The 27,373-nt window shown below is 30.5% G+C and overlaps 2 protein-coding genes across 2 annotated transcripts in view; both read left to right on the top strand.

Moving 5' to 3' along the window:
* The first annotated feature begins 1,077 nt into the window (after positions 1-1,077).
* LOC100160636 (glutamyl-tRNA(Gln) amidotransferase subunit B, mitochondrial) lies at positions 1,078-5,540 on the top strand. The gene is made up of 10 exons (XM_001944189.5): positions 1,078-1,254; positions 1,432-1,576; positions 1,657-1,770; positions 2,197-2,369; positions 2,745-2,893; positions 3,806-4,038; positions 4,107-4,265; positions 4,343-4,479; positions 4,552-4,675; positions 4,764-5,540. Exons 1-10 carry the CDS (start codon positions 1,157-1,159, stop codon positions 4,983-4,985), a joined length of 1,554 nt encoding a protein of 517 aa, XP_001944224.1. The 5' UTR covers positions 1,078-1,156; the 3' UTR covers positions 4,986-5,540.
* A 10,282-nt stretch (positions 5,541-15,822) lies between these two features.
* Positions 15,823-27,373, top strand: part of LOC100162667 — a 24,913-nt gene continuing 13,362 nt past the window's right edge. The window contains exon 1 of the mRNA XM_001944138.5: positions 15,823-16,910. Within this exon, the coding sequence (XP_001944173.2) occupies positions 16,859-16,910 (52 nt within the window). The 5' untranslated portion in view covers positions 15,823-16,858. The remainder of the gene's footprint in view (positions 16,911-27,373) is intronic.

Here is a 27,373-nt window from a genome sequence, read left to right as displayed (position 1 = left end):
GTGTCATATCAAAAAAGAGTATTTAAAAATTTTAATTTTCGGAGAAGTTAAAATACAAAAAATACAAAAAGGCGGGAAGTCGATTTCAAGTAGCTTGACGACAAATTCAAATTTGTTTTTAGAATTCTTATCGCTTTATTAGATTAATTGGTATGTTTGACAAAGAACCAGTTTAAAATCCTATGTCGCGTGTGTGTTAGACAAAAACAGAAAATCATGGTATCGAATCCCCTTAATGTCATTCATAAAAGCTACCTATATAAATGTGTTGTAGGCTGGGGCGGAAGATTATTTAATACGTTTTGTAGATGATTGAATGTTTTATAATTTTCCTACTACCATCCCTTAATAATATATATCGACATATAGATACCTGAACAATTATATTTATTACTTATATTAAATGTATGATCATTAATTCTATATTGATTCCATGAAGATTTTCAAGAAGAAAAATTCGATACGTCGATACGTACCTATATGGAATAGTTACGTACCGGCTCGTATCGAAGTCTGAGTCCGATACGTATCGCTTGTATAATGCACATGTAACTTCTTGAACGCTCTCGAACTCAAATTTCTTCCTTGAAAATCTTGTATCATTGTAGGACACAGACTCCTATACTATTCTGTACTATATAGAAGTCTGTGTTGTGGGATATACCAATAGTAAAATATGGTCCTACTCGACCTACTCACTACTAGCGCTTTACGCGTGTGGAGGAAATATAAACTACAGATCCGTAACACCGACCGAGTAGCGGGCCGGCGATAGCTAACCAGCTGTATATTATATTATTATACCTTAGCGTGAATATAAGATCTACTACTATATATATTTTATCATATATTATTATACTACTTGTTTATATATGTCTATGCTATATTATTATGTTCGTGATCATGATTCTAAAGAATATTAAAATAAATTTATTTATTAAATTGGACATTAATTAATATTATCTTTAACCACAGAACAGTAACCGTGATTAAAATAAATTTGATAATATTATCTAAATACAGATAACACAAAAATTCACCGCTTTAAAATATTATATTTATTATAATATTTATATTTTAAATTATAATTCTTAAAATGTGATTAATATTTAATAATTATTTTGTATTACAATTTAGAAACTAATAAAATAATAAGATGTATATCAGAAAACTATTGATGAAACATACCTTACAACAAGTATTAAATCGGCATAAACTTTCAAGGAATAAGAGCATGAAAACTTTTGATAAAAAGTATTATTTCATATTTTAGTTCTATATCAAATGTTTCATTATTTCTTATACTCATTTTTGCAAAAAATATAGTTCAAGTTTATTTCATAATGTCTACCAATATATTGATTTGGAACAAAATTTAAAATCGATTAGGTATATAGCTACATATTTTTAAGATCAATATATGTTTTGCAGTAAATGGAAAAGTGTTGTTGGATTGGAAATACATGCTCAAATTTCAAGTGAATCAAAGTTGTTTAGTGCAGCGGGTACTAAATTTGATGCAGTGGTAAATTCACAAGTGGCATTGTTTGATGCTGCAATTCCTGGAACACTTCCTGTATGTTTTAGATGGTTTAATTGCAAATAACTCATATAAATGTATATTAATATTAAAACATATAACAAATTTGTTTACAGAGCATTAATGAAAAGTGTGTTGAGGCAGCCATATTAACTGCGTTAGTATTAGGATGTAATATAAATAAAGTGTCATCATTTGATCGTAAACACTACTTTTATGCAGATATGCCGGTAAAATTATATCTTATTTTATATATTTATTTAAGCATATTTTGAAGCTATCACCGTATGGCTATAAATCAAAAATTACCCTTACATGATATTGAATTTAGATATAACCTAACTTATGATAAGGAATATTTATTCTTTGTTTGAGAAATAGTTTGTTGAATATAATTGATTATTAAAATATGTGGGTAATGGTGCCAAATAACGCAAAGATAACTTTACATGTTAAGTACCTAATAAAATACAAAATAGTTTTGTTTTTAATTTGTCATGGTACATCTGAAATATACATTATTTTAAACCAGCTTACGAAGTTTATATTTTATTGCTTTTTTAAATATGCTGTCTTCATGTATTATAATTTATATTATATTGTTTACATGCGTAAAACAATTATATAATAATTAACTAATAATTTAATATTTTCAGGCAGGTTACCAAATAACTCAACAGTTTCATCCATTAGCAGAAAACGGTCAACTTACTTTTCATGTTATAGATGAAAATATAAATAAAGTTCCCTACAGTAAAACTTCTTTAATCAAACAAGTACAGCTAGAACAAGACAGCGGTCGCACAATTCATGATGATTCTACTAAAACGTAATTTTTTTATTATAATTTTCAATTATATTTTAAAAAGCTATATTTTTTAAGCCTTTCGTTTTAAAATTATTCAAATAATGTAAATTATATCTTTATTATTTATAATTTCTTACTTGATTAGCGTTTTTTTAATGGTATATACTATGTTATTATGCAAATACTTCCTATAGAAATCTCTGATATAAACTTAACATGGCTATTGTATATCACTGTATCAGCAATGACTGTCAATTTTGAGTGTTCTTTTCGCATACTTATACGGTTAAAAATGTATCAACTATATTAAATTTAAATGTCTTTATATTATAAGAACATAACATACTGTAACATGTCATGTTCATTTATATTTAAAATACCTAATGTATTCTTTAGTTCACTTATAGATTTAAATCGTGCTGGAACAGGGTTAATGGAACTTGTGTTTGAACCTGATTTGTGCAATGGTCTTGAAGCTTCAGCTTTAGTCAAAGAATTATTACTAATATTTGAACGTATCAAAACATGCTCTGGTCGAATGGAAGGTAGGTACTACTAGACTAGTTTAATAGTTTAAGTTATAAGTAATAATTTTATATTATATCCATGTTGAACTCAGATATATTGTCTATATGATCTTAGAAACTATAAAATATATATTTATGTTAAAATATATCAAACGACAAAAAACTTAATTTTTACTTTTTAGTAAATAATTTATTAACAATTTTAGTTATGATTTTTATATAAACAAAATTAAATATTAAAAAATAAAAGTAATTATACATTTGTTTCACAAAATATTATTCATGTGCATTTAGTAAAAATATATTTACCAAAATTAATTTGCTAAAATAAATTAAATATGTGTACATGGTATGAAAAATATCAGACAATTTAAAGATCCAAAGTCAAAATATCTTAATATGTCATACTTATAGATTATTATAAACACTATGTATAAGTATTGCGTTTTTACTATTAAAATTATGTACTTAACATACATACCATATTATTATATTTGTATACTAAAATTAACTAGTAAAACATGTATACAAATATTGTAAATGGATTTATTCCGTAAATAAATAAATAAATAAATAAATAAATAAATGTAAATACATAATATAATTTAGCCCAAATAACTTATATACACTTATAAGTAACTTATAATACACAAATACTTAAGTGTTATAACCAATTAATATTGCCAATGAAATACGTGTACTAGTGTTCTTATGGAACATCAGTTATAGATATTATATAATAATAAATTGTACATCTTTAGTAAGTAATAATAATTAATAACATTTTTAATGAAAGAACATATTTTTTATTTACTATTATTTATTTTATTATGATATTTTATGTATTGGGTATTTTAAGTATTCTTATGTTATACTTTTTATTTTAATAGTTGTTATTACTTTTATTAATGCTGTATTTTGTATTAATAGAGGGTGCGTTAAGAGTTGATGCAAATGTTTCAATCACAGATAGTGATCAACTAGGCACACGGACTGAAATAAAAAATTTGGGGAGTATACGAGCTGTACAGCTAGCGGTTGATTATGAAATTTTTCGTCAATTAAACCTGGTAAAAGAAGAAAAAGAAGTAGTGAATGAAACAAGAGGATGGGATTCTGTTACTAACAAAACAGTATCAATGAGAGACAAAGAAGTTTTACAAGTAATTTAGTATTAAATTATATTATTTTATTTGATAATAAAATATAAATTACATTTTACTATTTTAAGGATTATCGATTTATGCCAGAACCTAATTTATTACCACTTAATTTAAATATGTTTGATATTAATAAATTACAAACAAAAATACCTGAATTACCTACTGTAACTCGTAATAATATAATGAGTAAATATGGCTTTAACATAAGGAAAACTACTACTTTAATGGTAATTTAATATTCGAAACATTTATATTTACATAAGTTTTAAGTTATTTATAATTTTTACATTATAATGTTTTTTAGAATGAACCTGTTTTATTATCAATGTTTTTTGAAATAATGAATTATGATACATTTAGAAACCCATCAAGAGTTTGGAATGTGTTGACCATTGAATTTATGACAGAGTTAAATAAGAGATCCATTGAACCTAAGCGAAGGTATGTTATGCTGTTTGAAATATTTTTTTCTCTATAAACATTCAATACAAATAATTTCTTTTAAATATTTAGTGAAATTCCATCTTCAATCATCGGCGAAATTGTAGATTTACTAGATAATAAATTAGTGAACTTGGTTCATGCAAGAAAAGTTATTGCTAAAATTTTTGATGAAAAAAATAAATCTCCATCTCAAGTAAGTTTACTTTTTTAATTTAACTAATTAAAAAACTAACACAGTTTTACTTAAAAGTTAAATTATCCAAAATTGTTTTAATTTTTAGATTGTAGAAGAAAATAACTGGCAACAAATTTCTGATGTAGAAGAAATAGATAAATTATGTAAAGAAATTATGCTTGAGTATCCAAAGGCTGTCAAAGATTATCGTAGAGGAAAATTACAAGCCAAACAATTTTTAATAAATCATATTGCAAAAAAAACAAATGATCGTGCAAATTTAGCTCTTGTTTCAAAAAAATTAGAAGAATTCTTAAACAATTATTAGATTGTGTTTGTTAAGTTTTATTATTGTTTTGTATAAATTAAATTTGTGGTCTGAAATAATTGTTTGAATAGCTAATAACAATTACTATGTTTATATGATGGCGTTAAAGCGGTTTAAGACTAAACCGTTTTGAAAGTTGAAACGCTCGCGCTTTGTAGTTTAAGAATTTAAAACCGTTTTATGTGTTTAAACGTTATGTGTATCGTATGATAAACTGATTTAAGCAAATAAAACGGTTTTAAATTCTTAAACTACATAGCGCGAGCGTTTTAACGCCATAATATAAATGTAGTAAATGATCAGTTCAGTCAGTTTGTTAATTTTATTTTGTTTACATTTAAATATATTTTTGTATTCACATTTTGAACTTATTAACATAACAAAATAGTAAATTTATCATCGATCATAGTGTATAACTTTTGGCAGCTATTAGTCTGAACAATTCAATATTTACTACTAGATGTTCTTTTTCTTCAATCTGAATCTAGGTGCTGTACTTCAGTATTTAAACATATACCTCCATGTATTGTAATAGAAAAATGTATTTATTTTTTCTGGCTGTGGATTTTTTGTTTTGGATTCAAAACGTATTTACTAACCTAGTAGTATAGTTTAAAAGATGCTTTACAAAAGTTTTCATAGGGAATCATACAAAGTCCAAAGTAATCAAACTATATTATTACACTAATATTATCATGGTGTAGTGGTGTTTCTATCCCAACTTCAGTGGTTAAGTTATAATTGGTTTCAACTTAAAGAATGGTGTTGACACTGCAGTAGAACTCAATATAATAGGCATATTATATATTAAATGTTTTATTAATTTTATTTGCAATCTGCGGAAAAAAACCTTAACTAAATCATAATAAATTGTAATAATCATAAGTCTAAATCATAATAAATTATCTGAACAAACAAGTAACTGGTTTTTTGTGTATTAAGAGTGGCTCTTCGTCAGATGATCGTCAGTGAACCGTTCTTTAGATCTAATTGTTATTTATTTACATAGAGGTAGGTAATGTTTCTGAATCGAGAATCTTAATTAATTTTTAAACAACGAATTTGATACAAACTGGTTAGGTACCTATATCACGTAAATACGTAATAATATAAACTGATTTTTAAAATTTACTTAATTTTCTTCGCGTAGATAGGCTAAATTATAGGGTTAGGTATACAACGATCAAATCGTCAGAGTTTTTAAACTTGTAGCACGTGAATCCTTAATATTCTAATTGTGGACACCTATTAGGTACCAAGTTTTTTTCTTGATACATTTTTTTCTTATAACAAAATATCGCATGTTATAATAAATATTATGAATTACAATACTTATTATTTTATGCTATATAAATCACATAATAGCAGAAACACGCGAAAAAACAAATTTTATATTTTATCATATAAGTTCGTATTCCTCGAATTAAATTTTTATTTATTTAATGCGAAGCATGTGTTGCATTTCCGTCATCAGATTTTGAACATCGGGCTTAAAGTTTACTCGTAAGCTTTAATCATAGTTTGAACTAGTTTTGAAACATGTTTGTAATATAAACAAGAGCGGAGAACGCTTTTTCACATAAATAAGTCGTAGGGAATTGAATTAAAACTTTTAGAGCTCTATAATTTATATTTCTGGATGATTTTTATCGTACCCACGCGAAATCGAAACATTTTAAACGACGATACGACATTAGATCAAACAGTATAGTTTTTAACTCCTACAGTTTTTAGAAACATAAGGTACTCTTTTTCCGATAATGTCAGTTCTTTTATATGATGAGTATCAATTGAAATGTGTAGAATCCACAGTTCATGTAAATAGGTACTTTGTGCGTCCATATTGCCGAAACCACCGAGATGAACCGTGGCCTGTTGTAGTACCTAGGTAATAATTAATATAATGGGTATGACAGTTTTTAAGACATCTATAAATTGAAATGTTTGTTTAAAATTTGAGTACAACACTAGGACAAAGTATTCAATTTAGAATGGATAGCTTGACGGGCATTAGTGATTATTTAAATGCTACCCTACGTGACTACATATTGCACGTAAACGATGAGGAAGAATTTTAGAATTTTAAGATATTATATAATATCACCAAGGATAGTATTCAATTGGTGAAATGGCCATAAACTCATACACAAATAAATCGTAGAAAGTATAGATTGATATAAGGTAGTAGAAAAAATATGTTGCCCGAAAAAAGCATTTTAAAAATCCACCAATAACTTAATCAGATTAATATTACGTTTGTTATTAAAAGAGTAATTCGGCGCTATGGGTATGCAATTTAATAACACCAGTGTGTAGAAAGCACAGAAAATTACATTATTTAACAATGCCAGAGGACTAATATTATTAATTTACTAACGTGCCTAACGGCAATAACTGAGCTTCCTGTGAAATTTCATATCAATCATAATTTATAATAACAGCTGAGGTCAGAGACCACATCACTTTCACCAAACGGCGTTGTAAAAATGAAGTAAAAATACTTAAAAGCAAAATAATTTTAATTTCATAGTAATATGACATAAGTAAATAATATTTGTAATTTATAATAGGTACTGTGTCTAAATATTTTTGTTTTTATGTACTTATTTTAATTTTTATCGAAAATATATACTTTTTTAACCATAAACAAACTTTGACTATTCACCAACAAAACTATTATATTTTTATCTTATATTATTATAGACCGTGCATCTATTGCCATTAAAAGCGCAATATATTATTTTCACAAGTGACTGACTGAAAGTCAAGTCAAAACGACAAACTTTCTTTTTAAACTTAATAATAATTTACACTTTGATGTTCATTATTCTGAATAAAAAACTCAAATGTTATCAAGTTTATATATTTTTTATATGGCAAAATCTTATCCATGTATTAAAAGTGTTCATTATTTTAACAACAGCTGCTATAGAGGGTTAATTTCTATTTCTCAAGTCTATATCAGATTTTAAATACTTAAATAATTAGTTCGAAGAGCAGATTAAGTTAAATAAATTCGATACCTACCTCATTTGTATACGTAAGTGTTTTTGTTTTTATCTAGTAACTATATCTGTGGAGTCCTGAGGAGTATTTAATGTCAAAATATCCATGGACAAGAAATCCACGGACAATATATACACATAGGCGCAATTAGGGTAGGGGGATGGAGGGGCTAAGTCCCTGAAAAAACATTCAAAGCCCCCCAAAAACCACGCAGAAATTTATATTATCATATTGATAAATAATAATAGTAATATGTGATAACTAATGAAAAAATAAATAACAAAATACATTTTTGTAAATTAAATAAATTACACAACTATTAATTTTTGGTGGGTTTCTATAATTAAAATAATAATAGTGTATTGCAGTATATTGCTTGCTATTGGTTACGAGCACCTTTTTTGATTTGTATTATTATTTTTTGTCAATATCTTCTAACTATATAAATGTGAAATGAAAATCTTTGTACAGGGTAAACTCTGTAACTACTTATCAGATCTTCTTGATGTTTTTTAAACGAAAGAGTATATCACGGAGAAGGTTATACCAAATATTATATACATAACACACAATTTTATTCAAGTTAATTTACATATACAATTTATTTATTAATTGATTAACGCCAGTCGGCATTTACATGTTTGGTAATATATATATTATACAGGTAATGAAAAATGATAAATGATAATATAAATGTGAAATTTACATACCTATTATACAATTTACAGCATAGTTAAAATTTATAATTTTTTAGATATATGTATATACATTGTTTAAAGAACATTGTTCGGTTAACAAAACGGCGTCCAGCCGGCGGCCGGACACAAATGCTTAATGGTCATCTATGTTACAGTTAGCCCCGCAGCAAAATATTCGACGAGCGAATCTTTTCACCCGTCTCCACATCGACCGACGTGGCCACCACCGGTTACAATTTCCTCTAAGCTGGCTTTCTCGTGGCCTGGCGGTTCTGTCAAGGTGCTTTTTGACCCTACATCACATGCAATTATCTGTATCAAACTAGCTGGAAGTCGCGCGTCGAATTCGACCACCGTGTCTCAACCGGTGTGCATATCGGAGAGGTAGATAACACCGTATCCATATCAATGAGCTCTGTGGTTCCTGCAGGTGTTAAATCTGCGCCGTCAGTCGATCCAACACACAGAGAATCCACGGACGACAATTCATCTCGTTCGTCATCGTGTGGCCACCACAGGTTGCAACTACTGTGATATGAGACACAATATATTGTGCTAAATGATATGTTCAATATATTATGCGAAAATTGTACGCTACAAAAAATGTTATAACAAAATATAGCTAGGTACTATTTACACAGTTACGCTGCCCATATTTTCAAGATTTGTATAGTTTTTTTTAAAACCTGTCAATTCGGCCCATTACCTTTTTGAAAGAATAATTTTAAAAAAATCGGGTTAGTGGATGTCGCTCAGCTGTACAGTAGGTTACAAGTGGGTCATTATATAATGGGTGGTATTAAATTTGAATTCAATGATATAATAATATAATTGTATAAGAAAAACGATTCTGAACGAAAACGGTCAGTATTATCGTGTATACACACAAATAATAATAAAAATAGGTTTCTCGAAAATTGCTTATACTGAAATTCAATGAAAACGTTGAGTCTATAATATTTATCTACAATGACATTTTATGAGCATTTGAAGTTTTTAATTTTAAAATTTAATTCAATTTACCGACATACCGTGTATAGTAAATAGTAAAATAAATTACCTACTAAAAGCATTAAAAAATATAATAAAATAACATACTTAGTATTAAAAGCTGGCAGTCCGTTCTCTGCTATAATCGTTCTTGTATGCAATGATTTATTACACATTTATAACACATCCATGATCCATTACAATAATTAAAAATAACCTATATAGGTACTCAATGACGCGGTACACTCGACTCCAACTATTGCTGTACAGTAGAGAGATTATTTACTTGTTTTGACTTTTTGAGTTGGCATCTTCAGAAAATGTTGTAGCCATTTTGTAACCAAATGCATATGATTTTTATAATATTACATCTCAAAACTCTGACATAACTCAAGTATCGTAAACATCATTTTAAGTGACGTCAACGTCTTGACACCGTGCAGCGTGTACTCCCGCACTCTTGATGTTTCTAACTTAACTCAAATCCCATAAAATTTGTTATAAGTTGGCCGGGCGCCACTGTCACGTCACTCCAGTGCCCCGATACCCTTCAAAAAGATTTTTTTTTTACTTGACGTTCTCTTAACATTTTGTAACCATTTTGTTATCAAATGCGTGTATCTCAAAATTCATGTTTTCTGATATAGCTCAATAATATCGTAAAAATAATTTTAAGTGACCTCAACACTGTGCCATAATAACGCTTATAATATACTCTAGCACTTTTTAGCTAACTTTTTTGATTTTAAGTTTTTCTATCCTTTCGAATATTTATATTGTGTATATTATTTATATTCGTATTTATAATTTTATAAATGTAATTAATATTACCAAATACAACACTGTTTGTTTTTTGGTAAAATAATAAATATTGATTTACGAAGTCAATATGATGACTGTTTAATGAGGTATGTGTTTATGCGATTAATAAACTTTTATATTTGTAATTTGTTTTGGAAAATCTCCCTTCCTCTGCAGTTGATTTATTTTGATTTACTTAATGCGTATAAAAATAAAATCGCAAACTTTAGAAGGATTCAAGGATATAATAGTTCCAAAATGATGATTCCCACAAATTTTTTTTTGCTAACAATTTTGTTTAGAAATGTCCCCAGTCTACTGAAAAAACATGTTGTGTAGAGTATTTGTTGTCCTGAAAGCAACAAGCGAAGGAGCCCCCCCCACCGTTGGATCCTCGCCTGGGTGGCAGAGAGCAAACTAAGATAGAACTTAAGACGTTATGCTGTAAACAATGCGTATAGCTATCATATATATAGATCGTATTATTATTCGGTTATGTGTAGTGTGTGTAAGTACCTACTTAAATATTATGCTGAAATAGTGATAGATAAGGCGCAGACCGTCTAGGAAAAACGATCTTCGTGGTGATGCACATAATATCTAATAGGTATATAAAATTCTCTTGTCACAGTGTTAGTCTCGATACTCCTCCGAAACGGCTTGACCGACTTTTATGAAATTTTTTATGCATATTCTGTAGGCATGAGAATCGGCTAACATCTATTTTTCATACCCCTAAGTGATAAGGGCTGTCCAGGAAAAAATAATAGAAGTGCTCAAACAGGGATTTTGATAATTTACGGTAGAAATATTTGTTTATAAATGGTTGCTATTGGTTATATATATAAAAAAAAATAATATTATTATAAAAATAATAATAGTGTATTATATATTGGTTAATCTGGCATGTTTGTTGATTAATATTATTATTTGTATCAATATATATGCCTGAGAATCGGCTATTATCTAAGTTTGTATGCTGTGCTATAAGTAATTCCGAAGTTACGGCCTCTTAAGTGCACAATATTATTCACACAGTAGTGTATCGTTGACACGTAGCGACATACACTCTATGTTGTTATTTTTTATTATTTGTTTTATATATAAATGAATGTCTGTGTGTAGATTAGACCACTGGGGAAAAGATAGGCTAATTTAAAAAGAGTTAAATTTGGTTTTTTTTACTCATCGGATTTTAGTACGGTTAGGTTAGGTTTTTGTATTAATTGATTATATTAATCCATCGTAGGTGGAATTAAGTAAAAACGACAAACTTGGTATGACTTTGATATTTTAGAGTTAAACCATACACTTACGTACAAACAGCACGGAGTCCGCGATCTACCGCAGGTAGATTGCCTACCTGATAAATGATAATGTACCTACTGCTGTGAATCAGAATTTTGATCCTGGGCAACAGAAAAGTTAAGATAAATCTAGAACATCACACACCAAATATTAAATAACGCATTGAACAAAGTTTGAGTCGTCATATACAGTTTGTACATTTAACGGGTAACGAAGTGCACGGGATCAGCTAGTAATTACCTATATATTTTAGTATCTTAAAAAACACGGAATTTTAGTTTTAAAATATAATTTTTAAAACCCGAAAAATCTCGTCGAAATAATAGTTAGTGGAAAACGTTGTGAATTAAATCAAGACATATCCGACCTATTGATTATTAATATTATAAATATTTAATTCTACTATAGTATATACCAAATAATAATTAATACTTTATACGTAATCCGCGCAATTACACTAATACGCTATTATATTTATCAAAGTTAATATAATTATTATTATATTGATTAAAGATCTCAGTTTGAGATGAGTAGTTCATTATAATATACTAAAGGACCAAGGTTTGCTTAAACATTTTTACTTTTGTAGTCTGATCTTAAAATAAAATTACAAGAATATTCGAAATCAGGATTCTTGAAATTCTTTAGTTTCCAGTATATTATCAATATACCTTCACGGCAACACATCGATGCTTTTTATATCTTCTCTTAACGAAATAAAACAGTTAAATAAATATTTATGTAATTAAATTTTAAATGGTTTTTATTTTTTATTACTTACAGCATTCAAACAATGTTTATTAAAATGGATTAAATTAAAAATAATTATATAACGTTTTAATAGATGACAACTAAAATAAATTCGTTTCAAATTTCGACAACATAATTTTTTAACGACTCACGTTATTTATTTATTTATCCAGGTATAACCAATAATAAATGAATTATAGTTATCTTCATTCCTCTTTATAAATTATATATTGTATTATAGATTTTAAAAATCGATTAATTTTATTATTATACATTTATTATACATCAAATTTAAATAACTGTTATTCCTATACAGAAAATAATCTATTTCTAACGACTTGAATGATTTTTCTATGTTTGGCAAACATTTCTCGACACACCTTTGTTGTTAATTTTTTTTTTTTCTGTTTTTCCTTCTTCAATAACCAAAATAATTTGTTGATCTTCTGGCGGAATAAGATAAAATTAGAACTATATTCTTAACGTTTTAGAGATACGCACTAAGCCTCTACCGTCTACCATATACATTATACAGTACATGTGACATGTCTATTATTTACCAGTTTACCACATAGCCACTATACCTATAACTCCATTTTTTTAAAATAATATCCAAATATTATCCACTGATAATTGATGTGCCTTAATTTATCAGAATATTATATATCATCTTCTGAATGTTACACGGCTGGGCGACTTCTCTCATCACGTCTCCACGTCTTGTACATTTATATTTTTAATATTTTTAAATTACTAAGCATTCGATAAATGCATAAAATCACTGTATCAACATTATGTGTAGGATACTGGTCGTAAAAACGATCTTTTCAATAACTCGGATACAGATTGCTTGGAAAATATTGCCTGTCGACGACGGATTTGAAATCGTCTGTCATGTCTGTAGGCGAACGAGACAAATTATAATGTACCTATAGTAATAAATTGAAGAGAAAAGAAAATGTACAACATCAATTTTAGTATTATAAATAATTACTGTAGGTACCTATATGTTTGACGTCTGCATATTGACGTTTCTAATAAATATTATAATATACGCTACAATAGGAACAGATATATACCATACCTATAAAGTCCAGTCTTGTAAAGAATACTTTTATTTTGTAGTCGGAATAAATGAGTATTAATAAGTACTCGAGTATACAATATTTAAAAAAAATATATTCTGAATACCTATTATTTACAATTAATCTTGCAATAATTTTGAAAATGTTTGCACAAGGTCGGGGGGCCATCTTCATGTACGTCATATTCAAATGCTCCACAAATAAGATTATCAGAATATATTTTTTCCCCGCTAATATTCGTCAATTTTGGATTGGTTGGAAATTAACGTGGGGCAATTATATAATTCGTCCAAAGAGAAAGACGATCGTTTATAACTCATAATCTGCCAGATTTTCAAAAAAAAAAATTTGTTTTGTCACAAATATAAACAATTTTTAGAGTTCTATAAGTACCTACTTATTAATGAATAAAAAAAATACAAAAAATATCACAAGAATATATGTATTCAAATATAGAAATTATTCGAATACCTTACAAGACTGCTATAGATGTATTACCCAGATGTATTAATAAGATCGTAATTGAAAGAGCGTGGTCGTGAGACAACGATTTCCACAATTTCGTAAAGTTGTTGGTAGGTATATGATTTCCCATTTGTACTATCATATTTTTTTAGTGGATTGGGTTTCCGAAAACGTCGATAAATAATAATATTTAGTATTGGGTCCTAACCCAATATAGTTTCTAAGTTCACGAGTCATGACGTACATTAACATATGTTATAAATATAAATTTGAATGCATTTTTGAATAGTTCAGACAAGAACGGTTATGCAGTTTATTTAGTTACCTATACACTATACTCTAAAGTCTAAAGGGAATTGTAACGCACTACTCCTTTATAGCTCCTATATTCTCTTCGAACTTTAAACACTTCATAAGTAATTTAAAGCCATTGCGCACGTTTGCTCATCGAAGTTTCGCTGTTACCACGAATAAGACGAAGTTCAAAATAGTACACGCGCGAAAAAAAATGTAATCGTGGCGATCAATGCGATTTCCAAGGGTATGCACGGCATATAAGTTCCTATATTTTATAATAAATAATAATGATATACATCGGTACGAATTAAATATTATTTTTTAAGCGTGCAAAAAATGTGTGTGATTAAATAAAAACAAACGCGGTCGGATAGGCCGCGCAATAATCGTTTTTGGCGAGAACCCGAGCGAAGACGAACGGGAGAAAAAAATTTCCGTCCGCCCGACGGATGATCGGCACGCTGCGACTGAACCTTTTTGTTTTTTCTGTCGTCGTCGACCTACCACCAACGTATTACCATTGAGTACACTACGCACGTTTACGACCGTACAACAATGACCTACTGTGGCGTTAGTCCCTTATTGCGGTATATTATTATTATAACAATCATATTGTTATTGGCGCGTATAAGGGCCAGTTCATAGGTGCAACAAGCGTTTGGGATTTGGGGGGGAGGATAAAGCCTTACTTTGATAGTATCGAATAAGCTTAAAACAAAATATGGGAAATGTTTGGGGGGCTATGGACATTATTGGGTGGGCTTAGCCCCTAAAGCCCCCCCCCCCCCTTTTGCGCCTATGGGCTGGTTGTACCATCTCCGATTAGAGTTAACCGAAGTTTAATTGGCCAGATTTTCCTTGTCATACAGTCTGTCATCAGCCGATTAAGCGTAATCGAAGTGTAACCGTAGACGGTACAACTGACCCTGAGCTGCATGCACGTCGTGTGCAGCCACTGCATGGCGCGGAGTCATCTTTTCGTGTTGACATAGGCATATTTTGACGTCAGGCCCCGCGCACAATCCCTGCAGCTGTCAATACGTATAATGCATCCGATTTTCGGATCGACCGACTTGCAGAGAAGTGCGGGGCCAAATCACGCGATAATATTGGATATTAAATGCGCGATATATAGTTTCGACGTGTCACGCGCGCTACACACGATATGCGGATTGCACCCAACGCGATATAATATGTATATAGTGTTCTATTAATTGGAACGAGTTAAACGCGCGCCGTGGCTCTTGACCCACATATACAATCGGGCGCACACAAACATAAGGCGGCGGCGGCGGTGGCGGTGGCAGCCACGGCTCATCTCTCTAGGGCGCGCGCAGACTCCTAGGCGCCAGCCGCCGCCGCCGCCGTCAGGCGTCCGGCGTAGGCGCACAACGACGGCGGCGGCGGCGGCAGCGCTCGGCCGCTTTACACCACAGCTTTAGTGTGTGTGGTGCGCGCGTGTGTGTTTAACGTTGGTGCCGTTGCCGCCGTCTCCGTCGCTCGTTTATATAAATAGAGGCGTCCCGACGTCCGTCGTCGTCGTCGTCGTCGTCGCCGATCGCTTGCTGCTGCTTGGCTATCTGGCGCGCGCGAACGTCTTCCGTAACGCACGGCGGCGGCCCGGTCGTTTTATTATTAACGCGCGGCGTTCGACTCGCGTGTATAATACTATCCGCGTTACCGTCACGTCGGCATCACAACAATATATTATAATATAATAATATACAGACGCGTAACGCGTCGTTACCCGTACGTGATTATAATTTTAGTACATAGAAAATAATAATAATAATAAACCTACGTAGTCTCGCGCGCCGCCGCACTACGACCGCGGTATAATATACGAATAATACCGTTACGGACGTCGTCGCGCCGACAACGTTCGCCGGGGACTTACACCGACCGGTGCAATTGCAGTGCATCACCGTTCGCGTACCCACTCGCCACCCACGCGGCGCCTGCATACACGCGCGTTGTCCGACGTTCTCGAGCCGTGATAGTGGTCCGTCGCCGGCCGACGGTGGTGTACGGGACATCGCGTTATTGGTGCGCGTGTAAAGGAGTACCACGATCGAGTCCACGCGGCCGCGTCGCGCCACTGCGGTAGTTGTCGACGAGGAATATACCACTCCGACCGTTGCCGGCGAGGCGGAACGCTTCAAGCATACTGCGGGTGGTGATCGGGAACACGCAGCGATCTCGCGTCGTCGTCGTAACGATATATGGAGACGAGCCGACGTCACGCGACGACCGTGCGCCGAGACGGTGATGGTGACGGTGCAGTGATCGCGACCGCCACGACCACCACCAACGCGACCGTCACCACGTCGGCGGCGTCGGCGGCGGCGACTGCACGGTGCAGCTGGTGACGGCGACGACGACTGCAGCTGTAAAGGTTCGTCCGGTGCAGTCTCGCGCGGCGGTCATAAAGGCGTTAAATGTCATCGGTTCCGGCGGAGCGGGTTTCGGAATTATGTTGCCGCTGGTGGTCGTCGTGGGACAACGTAGTAGTGGTCCGGCGCTGTGTAAGTAAAACGCAACGGAATTATGTATTATTATTATTATATCGTAGGTATGCGCCGTGTATAAATAAATCAATGCCAAAAATGTTTGCCAAAAAGAAAAAATAAAGAGAACGAGAGCCGAAACATTGTTCGGCGCCGGGGCCCGGCCAATATGTACCGCATATTATAGCAAAATATATATTATATTATAATAATACTATATATTGTAGACACGCGTTATATTATGTTATACAGCGTGGGTCAGAAATAATAGTTACTATGTATATAAGTCCTCCTCTCCGTGTGTAATAACGCAACGATGTTCGGTCTTCGCCGAGAAGTATGTTATTATTGTATGATATTATTGTCGATTAGATGGATGCGATTCGATTACGCGTGTCCGCCGTAACGGGGGAAACGTCGGAAACAATAATTATTAACTGACAAATCGATTCAAACATAATAATATATTGTATACATCGAAAACGTCCGGATCAGCTATATACTACATTAATATGCCTATTTGTGCCTCGGAACAGTAACGCTGGTCAGACAGATCCACCCCATTGTGTCGGTTCGAAGTGGAAAACAAAATAATAACGTAAAGTGCCTCGTACTGTATGTAATATACTTCGCACGCGCTCGTGTGTGTGTGTGCGTACTGCGTGTGACGTGTGTTGTACGAGACGAGGGTCATTCGTCATCGCGAGCGAGTGCGCGACACCGAAAAGATTGCTTTCTCGGAAACCGCACGTCTCGTTTCTTCGCCCGAACTTTTCCGCCACCGCAGCTTACTGCCTAGTATCGACGTCTAAATTTAGTATAGGTAGTTGTAGTGGCCTGTAGTCGGTTAGGTAGCAGTTTGAGCGATTATTTGTAAGGACACAAATATTTCAAACATACTTACTCTAAATACTGCTATAATCACTTACTGCCCTCCCACTGGGAAAAGCACCAACTACGAAAATCATTTTTTCGGGAAATTGAATACTTTTGTGTTTTTGTAATTTTCGTAATTAATTTAAGATTTCAAGTGCTCCTTTTGACTGAAACAGATAGACATTTATGCTAGAAATTCAAAAACGCTAATTATTTTTGACGGTTTTCACGTAGTAATGCAGTTACATAATATTATAGTGGTACAGTTTATAAAATGCAGTATTACCAATAGTAGACAATGCAGTTACTACAACAAATTAACACAAATAATAAGTATACTTGTTAATAGTGAATTTTAAAACTTTTTGTTTAATAATTCGAATGAATTTCATTTGATATCATTTAATATCATTGTATAGTAAAATATTTTAAAAAATAAAAAACACAACTTATAATGTGTATTATAATGATACGATACTACCTAATATACTAAAATAACGTGTCGGATATTAATATAAATGTACAATATATTATATTATATTATCACAGTGTAATAATACAGTAGTTTTCAAGCGTTCGTTAAAAAACACGTGGTCGAGAAAAAATTATTATAAACGATCCGGCTAGTATAAACGTCATTCTGAATTTCCATTTTTAGACGCGGATTAGTCGAGTTCAAGGTCACAATCTCGGCACATCGTAGGCCCGACAATAGTTTTCATGTAATTTCGAGCATACTTTGCCCGCACCGTCCGTCCGCTTTGTGTCGTAAATAAATCGCGATGTTTAATTCCTATTATTTAATTTTATAATTGTTCATCGACGTTCTCTCTCTCTCTATCTCTCTTAATTCGAACCGTCTGAAATTTGTCCTGGAATTAGTGAGTCATTCGATATTTAAAATTGCTAAATCGTTTAAATTACCGAATCACTTGTAACGAATTGGTCGTCGGCCAATTTTTAACACGTCGCATTGAGGAAAACGACCGTTCCACATGTAGCTGAACTTATAGGAATAATTGTTATTGCAATTTGTAATAACTTTATAAGTTAGGGCCGGTAGGGAACACGTGCTTTTCAACTATTTGTCAAATGTGTTGTCAAGATCAAAATGACTATATAAATTAGCCACGACTATTATTTATGCTTTTCATTGATATTAATCTTATATTTTGAAGATTTGTTTGAACAATTTGTCAAAATGTAATGGGACAAATTATTTTTTATTTTTACCCCGGTTAGAAATTGTTTTAATTTTTAATGTCATTACCGTAATGTTATAACTCATCATTTATTAAATTTAACAAGCTTTAAAATTATACAAAGGTATTCATCGAGCTTATCCGTCAGCCGAGTTGGAATCCCAATAGAATCTATATTATTATTACTACTCAATTTTTTTTTTTTAATGTTTAGGAGTTAAAAATAACTTTTATTACTAATGTTCGTGGTATAATCATGGTGGATCGTGGATATCGGTCTGTAAAGACTACTTGGCTAATAAAAAAAAAAATTTCAAACACAAGATATGAATTTATTGTTTTCGATTAACAGATACACAATTTATACAATATACCTACTATTATATGAACAAAATCGAAACTTGCACTCTCAATCATTTTTCCAATATAATACACGGCAAGTGTAAATGTGTCTATCTTGTTTATACAACTTCCGATACTTAGGTCGATAATCAATACTAATCATTATAGCCCATATAGGTACTTAACGTTATGCGTAAGTTTTAACAGTATCAAAAAAATAAAATATATATATAAATGGGTCTTTTAATTGAATATCAGTAAAATAGTTAATTGTGTGGCAAGTGAGCTATTGTTTTTTGAAATTGCCTTCCCGCACGAGTCACACATACAAATTTTTTGTCACGCCTCTGCGTTCATCGATCACGGAAAAGGTATTGCAGGGAACTATGCAACAACCAGATCATAATTCTGTTTTCATTTTTCACGAAGAAACGAAATTGGTTATATTTAATTTAAGCGTCGTGCATATGGAGTTTATAAAATGTACCCAACCAAAAGTTTATGTTTTGTAAGGACCGTGGTATAGATTTGAATATAAATAATAATTGTTATATTAAAATAAAATAAGAATAAAAAAACGTAATCACTGAAAAGGTAATGTAATCTATGCATCAATTAGATTATTCTATGAAACCGAATTCACGAAATAAAAATGTTTACACGTCGCGTGCATGGAGATTATAAAATGAATATAAGATGTAACCAAAAGTTTGTTTCGCCAGGACCGTGGTATAGATTACAGTGTCTGGTTGTGCTGCGGAGGAGATACGCGTGTTATGCGCTCTCAGCACTTTTGGGGATTTCCACTTAACCGCCCACTGGACGGGAAATGGTCGCTTTCCAACGCAAATATATTAAATTAACAATTCTATTTTGTAGTAAATTGTATGCCGATTTTAAATCTAAAACGAAAATCGCGTAAAAGCAGTAGGAACAATCATAACCGTAGTATAACTTCGAAGGTTAAGAAGTAAGCACGTTATTATTAGTAATTTATAATTATAGTTAATAATTTTAAGTAGGCCCATCGTATAATGTTTTCACGAAAAATGACTCGATATTTCTTATTTAATAGTTCAGACAATGCGCGAGCGAACGGAAGTGGTTGCAGCTGCCAATCGGGATTACGGTAGTCCGCCATTGTCTATTGAAGTCATTGTACAATGTTTTACATTTATTGCAACAAAAAATGTTTTTTAAATGAGATCATAATCGATATTACTAAGTGTGGATTTTCATAAAATATCGAAAAATAAACTTGATTTGCAGTCTGCAGACCAAAGCGATAGCACAAAAACATCCGTTTTCAAAAACTATGGTGGCCACTGATCTGGTAAAGAAGTTTTGTTCCGTATAGACCCCCATAACGTAGTCCTAATTACACCACTGAAAACTTTTGTGTGATTAAATTAAAATGTTTGTAAATTGTAACATTTAAGTAATGGGACACAGAGAGTGAGGTGGGGACTGATGGGCAGTAGGTAACATTTTGTCTTATAGTCGATTTAATTAAAACTATGTAGTAGCTATAGGTACACGCTTTTTTGAAGGCGTAAAAGCAATTATTATATATATATAAATTGTTTTACAAAATGTTTATTTTGAGCAGTGGCTTTATAGAGTAGAGACGTGTAGTCGATCTTCTGTAGTTGCTTATTACTATACCTAAACCTAACCTAACCTGACCAAACCAGTAGTCAGTTTTCAAATTATTTCACATTATTGTTGACTTTGTATAAGAACTCTATAGAAATGTTAAACTTGAAATTATCATAATATGTATATTTTAAATAAACACACATTAATTATTTATTATTATAATTACGTACACATAACTCGCACTCTTATATGTGTTCTGGTATTATAATTTATATTTACCTAGATGTCTCAGCTGTGTTGCATAATTTGCATGAATCTTGTATATTTTCATAATTTAAATTTTAATGAATTTCAATTGAAAATGAAAAAAAAACGTGTATTACTTGTAGAAAATAAAGCGCTAGATAGGAATCTAAATAAAGCAGCAATAGATTGTCACTATTGAATTAACATTCGTTGGTCGTTTATATAATTAACGATAAGGAAAAATTCGCAATTTGTTGTCTTGTGATTTAAAAACAATGCTAATGCTATAGGTGTAGATACGATGTAGACAAATTAATATTTTCTACAACACCTAACCATTACAGCGTACCTATGTAAATACTAAATACGCGTCGTAAGTAGTTTTTAATAATTGATCGTCTTATTTATAAATTATAATTGTATAATCTTGCAATTCTCAGATATAACTGCACCTCAAATAGTTATGCTTATGACATTGAACAAAATGTCAACAACTAACCGCGGTGTACGGTGCATCTATATTGTAAAATTATGTATATCAGCTAAAAATATTAAATTAGATATTTAATGACTATTTAGTATTTATTGACCACAAATTACTCAAAAATATCTGTTTAAATACAAGTTACAAATTACTTTGAAAAATGTTTATCTAAACACAAAGTGCTTGTTACAAAATGATAGGTACTCAGTTGGTACCTACTTCAAAGTGTCTAGGCAGTCAAGCTCTGTCTGTATACACGTGGGCGCTGTATTGTCGCGTAATTTGCGTCTGGGGAGTACCATATAAGATAATATTATAATTCATATAATATATTAATATATATTTGATTAAATCATAGTCTAAGAAAAAATTGCACAGGACAAAATTTAATGAAAAACATTCAAAGATGCAGCTTATTTGTAAATAACCATTACGACATTATATATACAAAAAGTACCTATATAGGCTAAAAAGTAGTACCTACCCCTCCCAGTAATACGCTAATCGATATTTATCCTCTACAAGGAAAATCTATGAATTATAAATATGATTTTGTTAATAAGTAACCATGCAATGTATTATGACAACGATAACCTTACGAAATTTGGCCTCGCAGAACAGAAAAAAAAAATTGTGTAACACCGTACACAGAAAAACTCATATGAAAATTTTGACAGTGATGTGGTAATCGAGGAGGTAATTTTTGACTTATCACAATATTTTTGTAGATATAATAATAACCAAAATGGTATATAGAATATAGTTATATTATGTATCATATGAATTTTTCTGTGTACGGTGTTAACTATGCTATAATTTCCATTGAATCGATTGGAATAATTTGCATTTAGGTAATTATCTAGTAATTATACCTTTGTAGCATTTCAATTTTTCATTCCATCGGATTTCAACGTTAGTGCAATCACTAAATAATGGATTAGTTACAATAATTAAGTACCTATACTATTTATATACTATATGTAGTTACTGCCTATATGGGTTTGAAATAATTTTTTATACAATATAACGAATTTCGTTTTAGGTTATGATTATGAAATGGAATTTATATATTTATAAAGTGTATTTTAATTATTATAATAAATGTTTGTATTAGTATGTTGCTATATAACCATCAATTATATAAACACCGCAACGTTAAATATTACCTATTTTTGTATGATAAAAACAAGCAAAAAAAAAGAAATACAAATTATATGTTTGTGTTAATAACAGTTGTAAAAAATTAAAAATGGTATAAAATGAATACATAAACACATAAAAGTTCACTATGTATATTTAATTATTAATTCATTTCAATAAAACTACAGATTTAATATAATATAATAGAGTTTTATATTACCTGTGATAAAACATTATAATGCAAGTGTATTAAATTAACCCGTGTTTTTTTTTTTAAATGTCTAATTAAATTAAGTATGTAATTAAATTTTAAATGTAACTATTAACAATAGTAAAATGTAAAATTAAAATAAAGGTAATTCTGGAAATGCTGAATATCCTATAGGAACTTACTAATTATTTTGGTAATAAGTTTAGGTACCAATAAGTAGATAATAACTAATTAGCAGCTAAGTATTAAGTAATCTGTTGTGTTTTGGGGTATACGGCGGATACGCATTTATTATTTGTTGAATTAGCGTACCTATATACCCTGTAAAAATAGTAAAAATACGCACGTATACTTAATTTTTTATTTAATTAAGCAATTTTTATTCTATATTATTATTTATTGCCATATGACATAAATTAGACATTAATAATTTTTAAGTTAGAACCGTGTAACAAACAATTAATATTGATTATTACCACGTACAATTATAAGTACCTATATCGACTACCTATAGCGGTATAGTTAATCATCGTTCGTGACCCACGACCGTGATAATTTACAGTTTATATTTTGATAAAAATATATTCGAGTTAAATGTTAAGTTAAATATTCCAAAATGTTAAATCTGAGTACCTATCTAACCTGTAAAAAAGTTTTTAATAATTAAATAAATAAATAAAAAATTTACAAATCAGGGTACCAAAAATTTATTTTTGTAAAGTTTACGAATTTGTGAATGTACCTATTCCGTTAGAGTTTTTTAAAATAATTGTTCACGAGCGAGACGAGTTGTTATTTTAAGGGTTGAATCTGATTGGTAGTACGCATAATATAAAATTACAATATACATTGCAAACTTGCACCTTTGCCTTAAATTCATAAATGAGCGAATACCCTACAGTTTTTTTTACGAAAACACTAAACACCACTGTAAGTAATTAATGTTTGTAAGTACCTATATTATATTATACATTTTTAATTCTACAGTAAAACAGTAGGTACTATTAAAGACTTACATTTTAAAGATGTGAGATTAACTTTTTTTTATCAAAAAGAAATTTATCACGCATTTGTTTATGTATCTTCAAAACTATTCAACATTTTGACGTAATTTATTTTTTATTTTAATGCTAATTAAAGTGTCCTATCAACCAACATACGCAATTAAATCAGAAATATGCAAATTATTTTTATTGCATTTAAAAAGCAAACATTTTTTTATCGAAAATTAGCATTTCTCCAAATAATTTAGTATTTATTACAGGTTAATTTTTAAATGTTTACATTTTCAATTTAATAAAAATAACTTGGACATTTCTGGTTTAATTGCGTATGTTGGATGATAGCAGTGGCGGATCTAGGATTTTTTTATGGTGGGTGCTATTTTGTTAATAATAATAGCCTTAAAGTACTTACTATGAACAATTTGGGGGGGGAACTAATAATTTGATACTTAAACATAATTAAGCAATATAAAAATTATAAACAATTTAACATATATTATTTTTTAATTATTAAGTACTTTACAATGCAATATAATATAATATTATTTGAATTTTTTACAATTATTATATTGACCAATCCTCCATTTGTATTCTTCTTCTTTTTTTTCTTGAGAACTGATCGACAACTTTGTCAATATCTATATCTTTATCTTTATGAATATTTAATAGAGCTAAACCATTTAGTCTAGACTCAGTCATTGTAGAGCGCATATAATTTTTTAATCTTCTTAAGGTAGAAAAAGATCTTTCAGCAGTTGCTGTTGATACTGGAAGTGTAGCAAATAATTGTAAGAGGATTTTGATGTTTGGAAAATATTCTTCACAGTATGGGAGTGATGTAACAGCAGTATGAGGAATATTTGTTTCTATTTTATTCCATTTAGGTTTCCAAAGATTAATTTCTGCTTTTAATACTAAATCTGAACTTGAAAGTAAATCTTGGTCATAGAACATTGCAGCATTTAATATAGCTTCAGTGCTATATGAATCTTTATGAATTGGAATGAGACCTTCGAGTGGAATAACTTTAACAAATTTATCACTGAATCTTGATTTTAATTCTTGGATCATATGGTCTAAAAATGGTATAAAAATTGTTATTTTAAACCACTCCATAGGATTTTGGTTGACATTGGCATTAATGTTATTCCTTTTTATTTGATGGCCACTAAGTCGAGGAACTTTTAATTCTTCATCAAATATTTGTAACTTTTGAGCTGCACTTTCAAATAAGGTGATGAATGTTGTATCAGGATTTTTACGAATGTCTTCAAACACATTAAGTATATTTTTGACATTTTCCATTGCACTAGATAGATTTGCCACTCGGCGATTTATTAATAATTTTTAATAAAAATACGCGGAGCGGTGGGTGCTTCAGCTCCCAAGCACCCCCCCTAAATCCGCCACTGGATGATAGGACAATTTAATAGCTTTAAAATAAAAAGAAAATACATCAAAATGTTGAGAAGTTTTGAACATACCTACATAAACAAACGCGTGATAGGTTTGGTTTTGATAAAAAAAAAATTAATTGACCATAACTTAAAAAGTTAGACCCACTCTATAAAGGGTATTTTTTCATCATCTTTGGTATACTTTCATATGACGTCGGCCGGTTACTTCCCGCACATATACTCAATATACATTTATACATACCTAAACGTGGTCAACTATTTAACTACAAATTCGGGTATAATCCAAGGTATCAATCCACATTGGTACAATCATTTGTCGTAGCGTGTCCCTCCAATTTCCTGCGTTAATCATTTATCAATTATCTGGTGAGTTAAAAACAGTCTGTGGTGTAGTGGTGGGTGGGTATACGGTGTGCACTCAAAACGCTAAAATGTTTAAATGCGTATGGGAAAGATAATAAAACAAATATGCGAGTATATAAGATCGTAGCCTGTTGGGTGATATCTATAATATATTATAATTTGAAAATTTCTGATTTTTGTTTTTTGTTACCTATCACATTTTATTCATATAGATAGACATATAGATATTTTATTCATAATACAAGTACTAAATATCCTTATCAAAATATTGCCTGTTTCTACAGCAGAATGTGAACGTTGATTTAGTTTAAAGAACATAATATTTTTAGATCTAAGGTTCAAATTAACAATAAAAAATATAGGTATCGAACCTTATGTTCATCGATACAAATTACATAGGTACCTCTTAAATCTCAATATATATATATGGAACCCAACCAAATATGTTAGAAGCAGGCTGTTGCAGCACATATTGTCTGCTGATGATAATCGTTTGAGAAGTGTAGAGCCATTATAAGTGTTAACAGAAAAAATATCATTATAGAATATTTTATAAATTATAAATGTATAAATTATTATATTAAAATTGCCATACTTACCTATATACAAATATACAAATAAATAGAAACTTATTATAATATAACATATTATATACCTAATACATTACATAATTATTTTTAGAATACAACAACAGATTTTAATTTTAAATAAATATATAATAATAGATAAATCTAAATTAATTGGTATATGGGGATGTGGGGGCTACGTCTCATATATTTCCCTCCCAATTTTGGTGTATACCCGATTATATTTACAACTACACTACTGGTTAAGAGTAAGTTGCACAGTATAATGGCAAATGGCTCAAGAAAGATTAGATACTTTACTCACAGTATTTATTGAGCAAGTAGTTAATTGCAAACTCATTTGATGTGGAGGAAATCATTTGTTGATGAGTTTAAGACATTGTCACCGATACAGAGAAGATTACCATTATAATAATGCGTATACGAGGTACGATATTATTGTCTATTACTCTATTTCATATGAAATCAGTAAATGAGTTGCATGTAAATTAAAAATTGTTTTTAATTTTATACATCTAGTATACTTTATTTTCAAAACCAATGAAACATCGTCTAAAAAATTCAAATTATTAACTAATTGTTAAATATTATAATATATAGGTAGGACAATATTTCTTTGGTAACCGGGAAGAATTAATAAGGAGCTTAAGTCAATTTTTGTCACTTTTTTTCATTATTTTGTCGTATGTAAGTTTTAAAGTAGGTACATATGTTACAGTTAAAGTGTTGAATCAGTTAGTTTATGAAATAACTAGGTAATATATAAAATAACTAAAGCTTGTAGGTAATGTATATAATTTATACTTTAACTAGTTATTTTATACATTCCCTGGCATCACTTCGTTAATGTGTAAAATTGTAAATAACAAAATATCATGATAAATAAATATAGTTCTAACTGACGTAGATCGACCAACAGTTGACACAGAAAAAGATATAGTTCATTTAAATATTGCTACGGTAGGTCAATTATATCGTTTAGCTTAGCTAAATTAGCTTTAATATTGTA

The sequence above is a fragment of the Acyrthosiphon pisum genome, chromosome A3, assembly GCF_005508785.2.
Source record: "Acyrthosiphon pisum isolate AL4f chromosome A3, pea_aphid_22Mar2018_4r6ur, whole genome shotgun sequence".
NCBI classification, from domain to species: domain Eukaryota; kingdom Metazoa; phylum Arthropoda; class Insecta; order Hemiptera; family Aphididae; genus Acyrthosiphon; species Acyrthosiphon pisum.
Note: the sequence above shows the minus strand (reverse complement) of the source record. Positions and strands in the feature narration are given on the sequence as shown.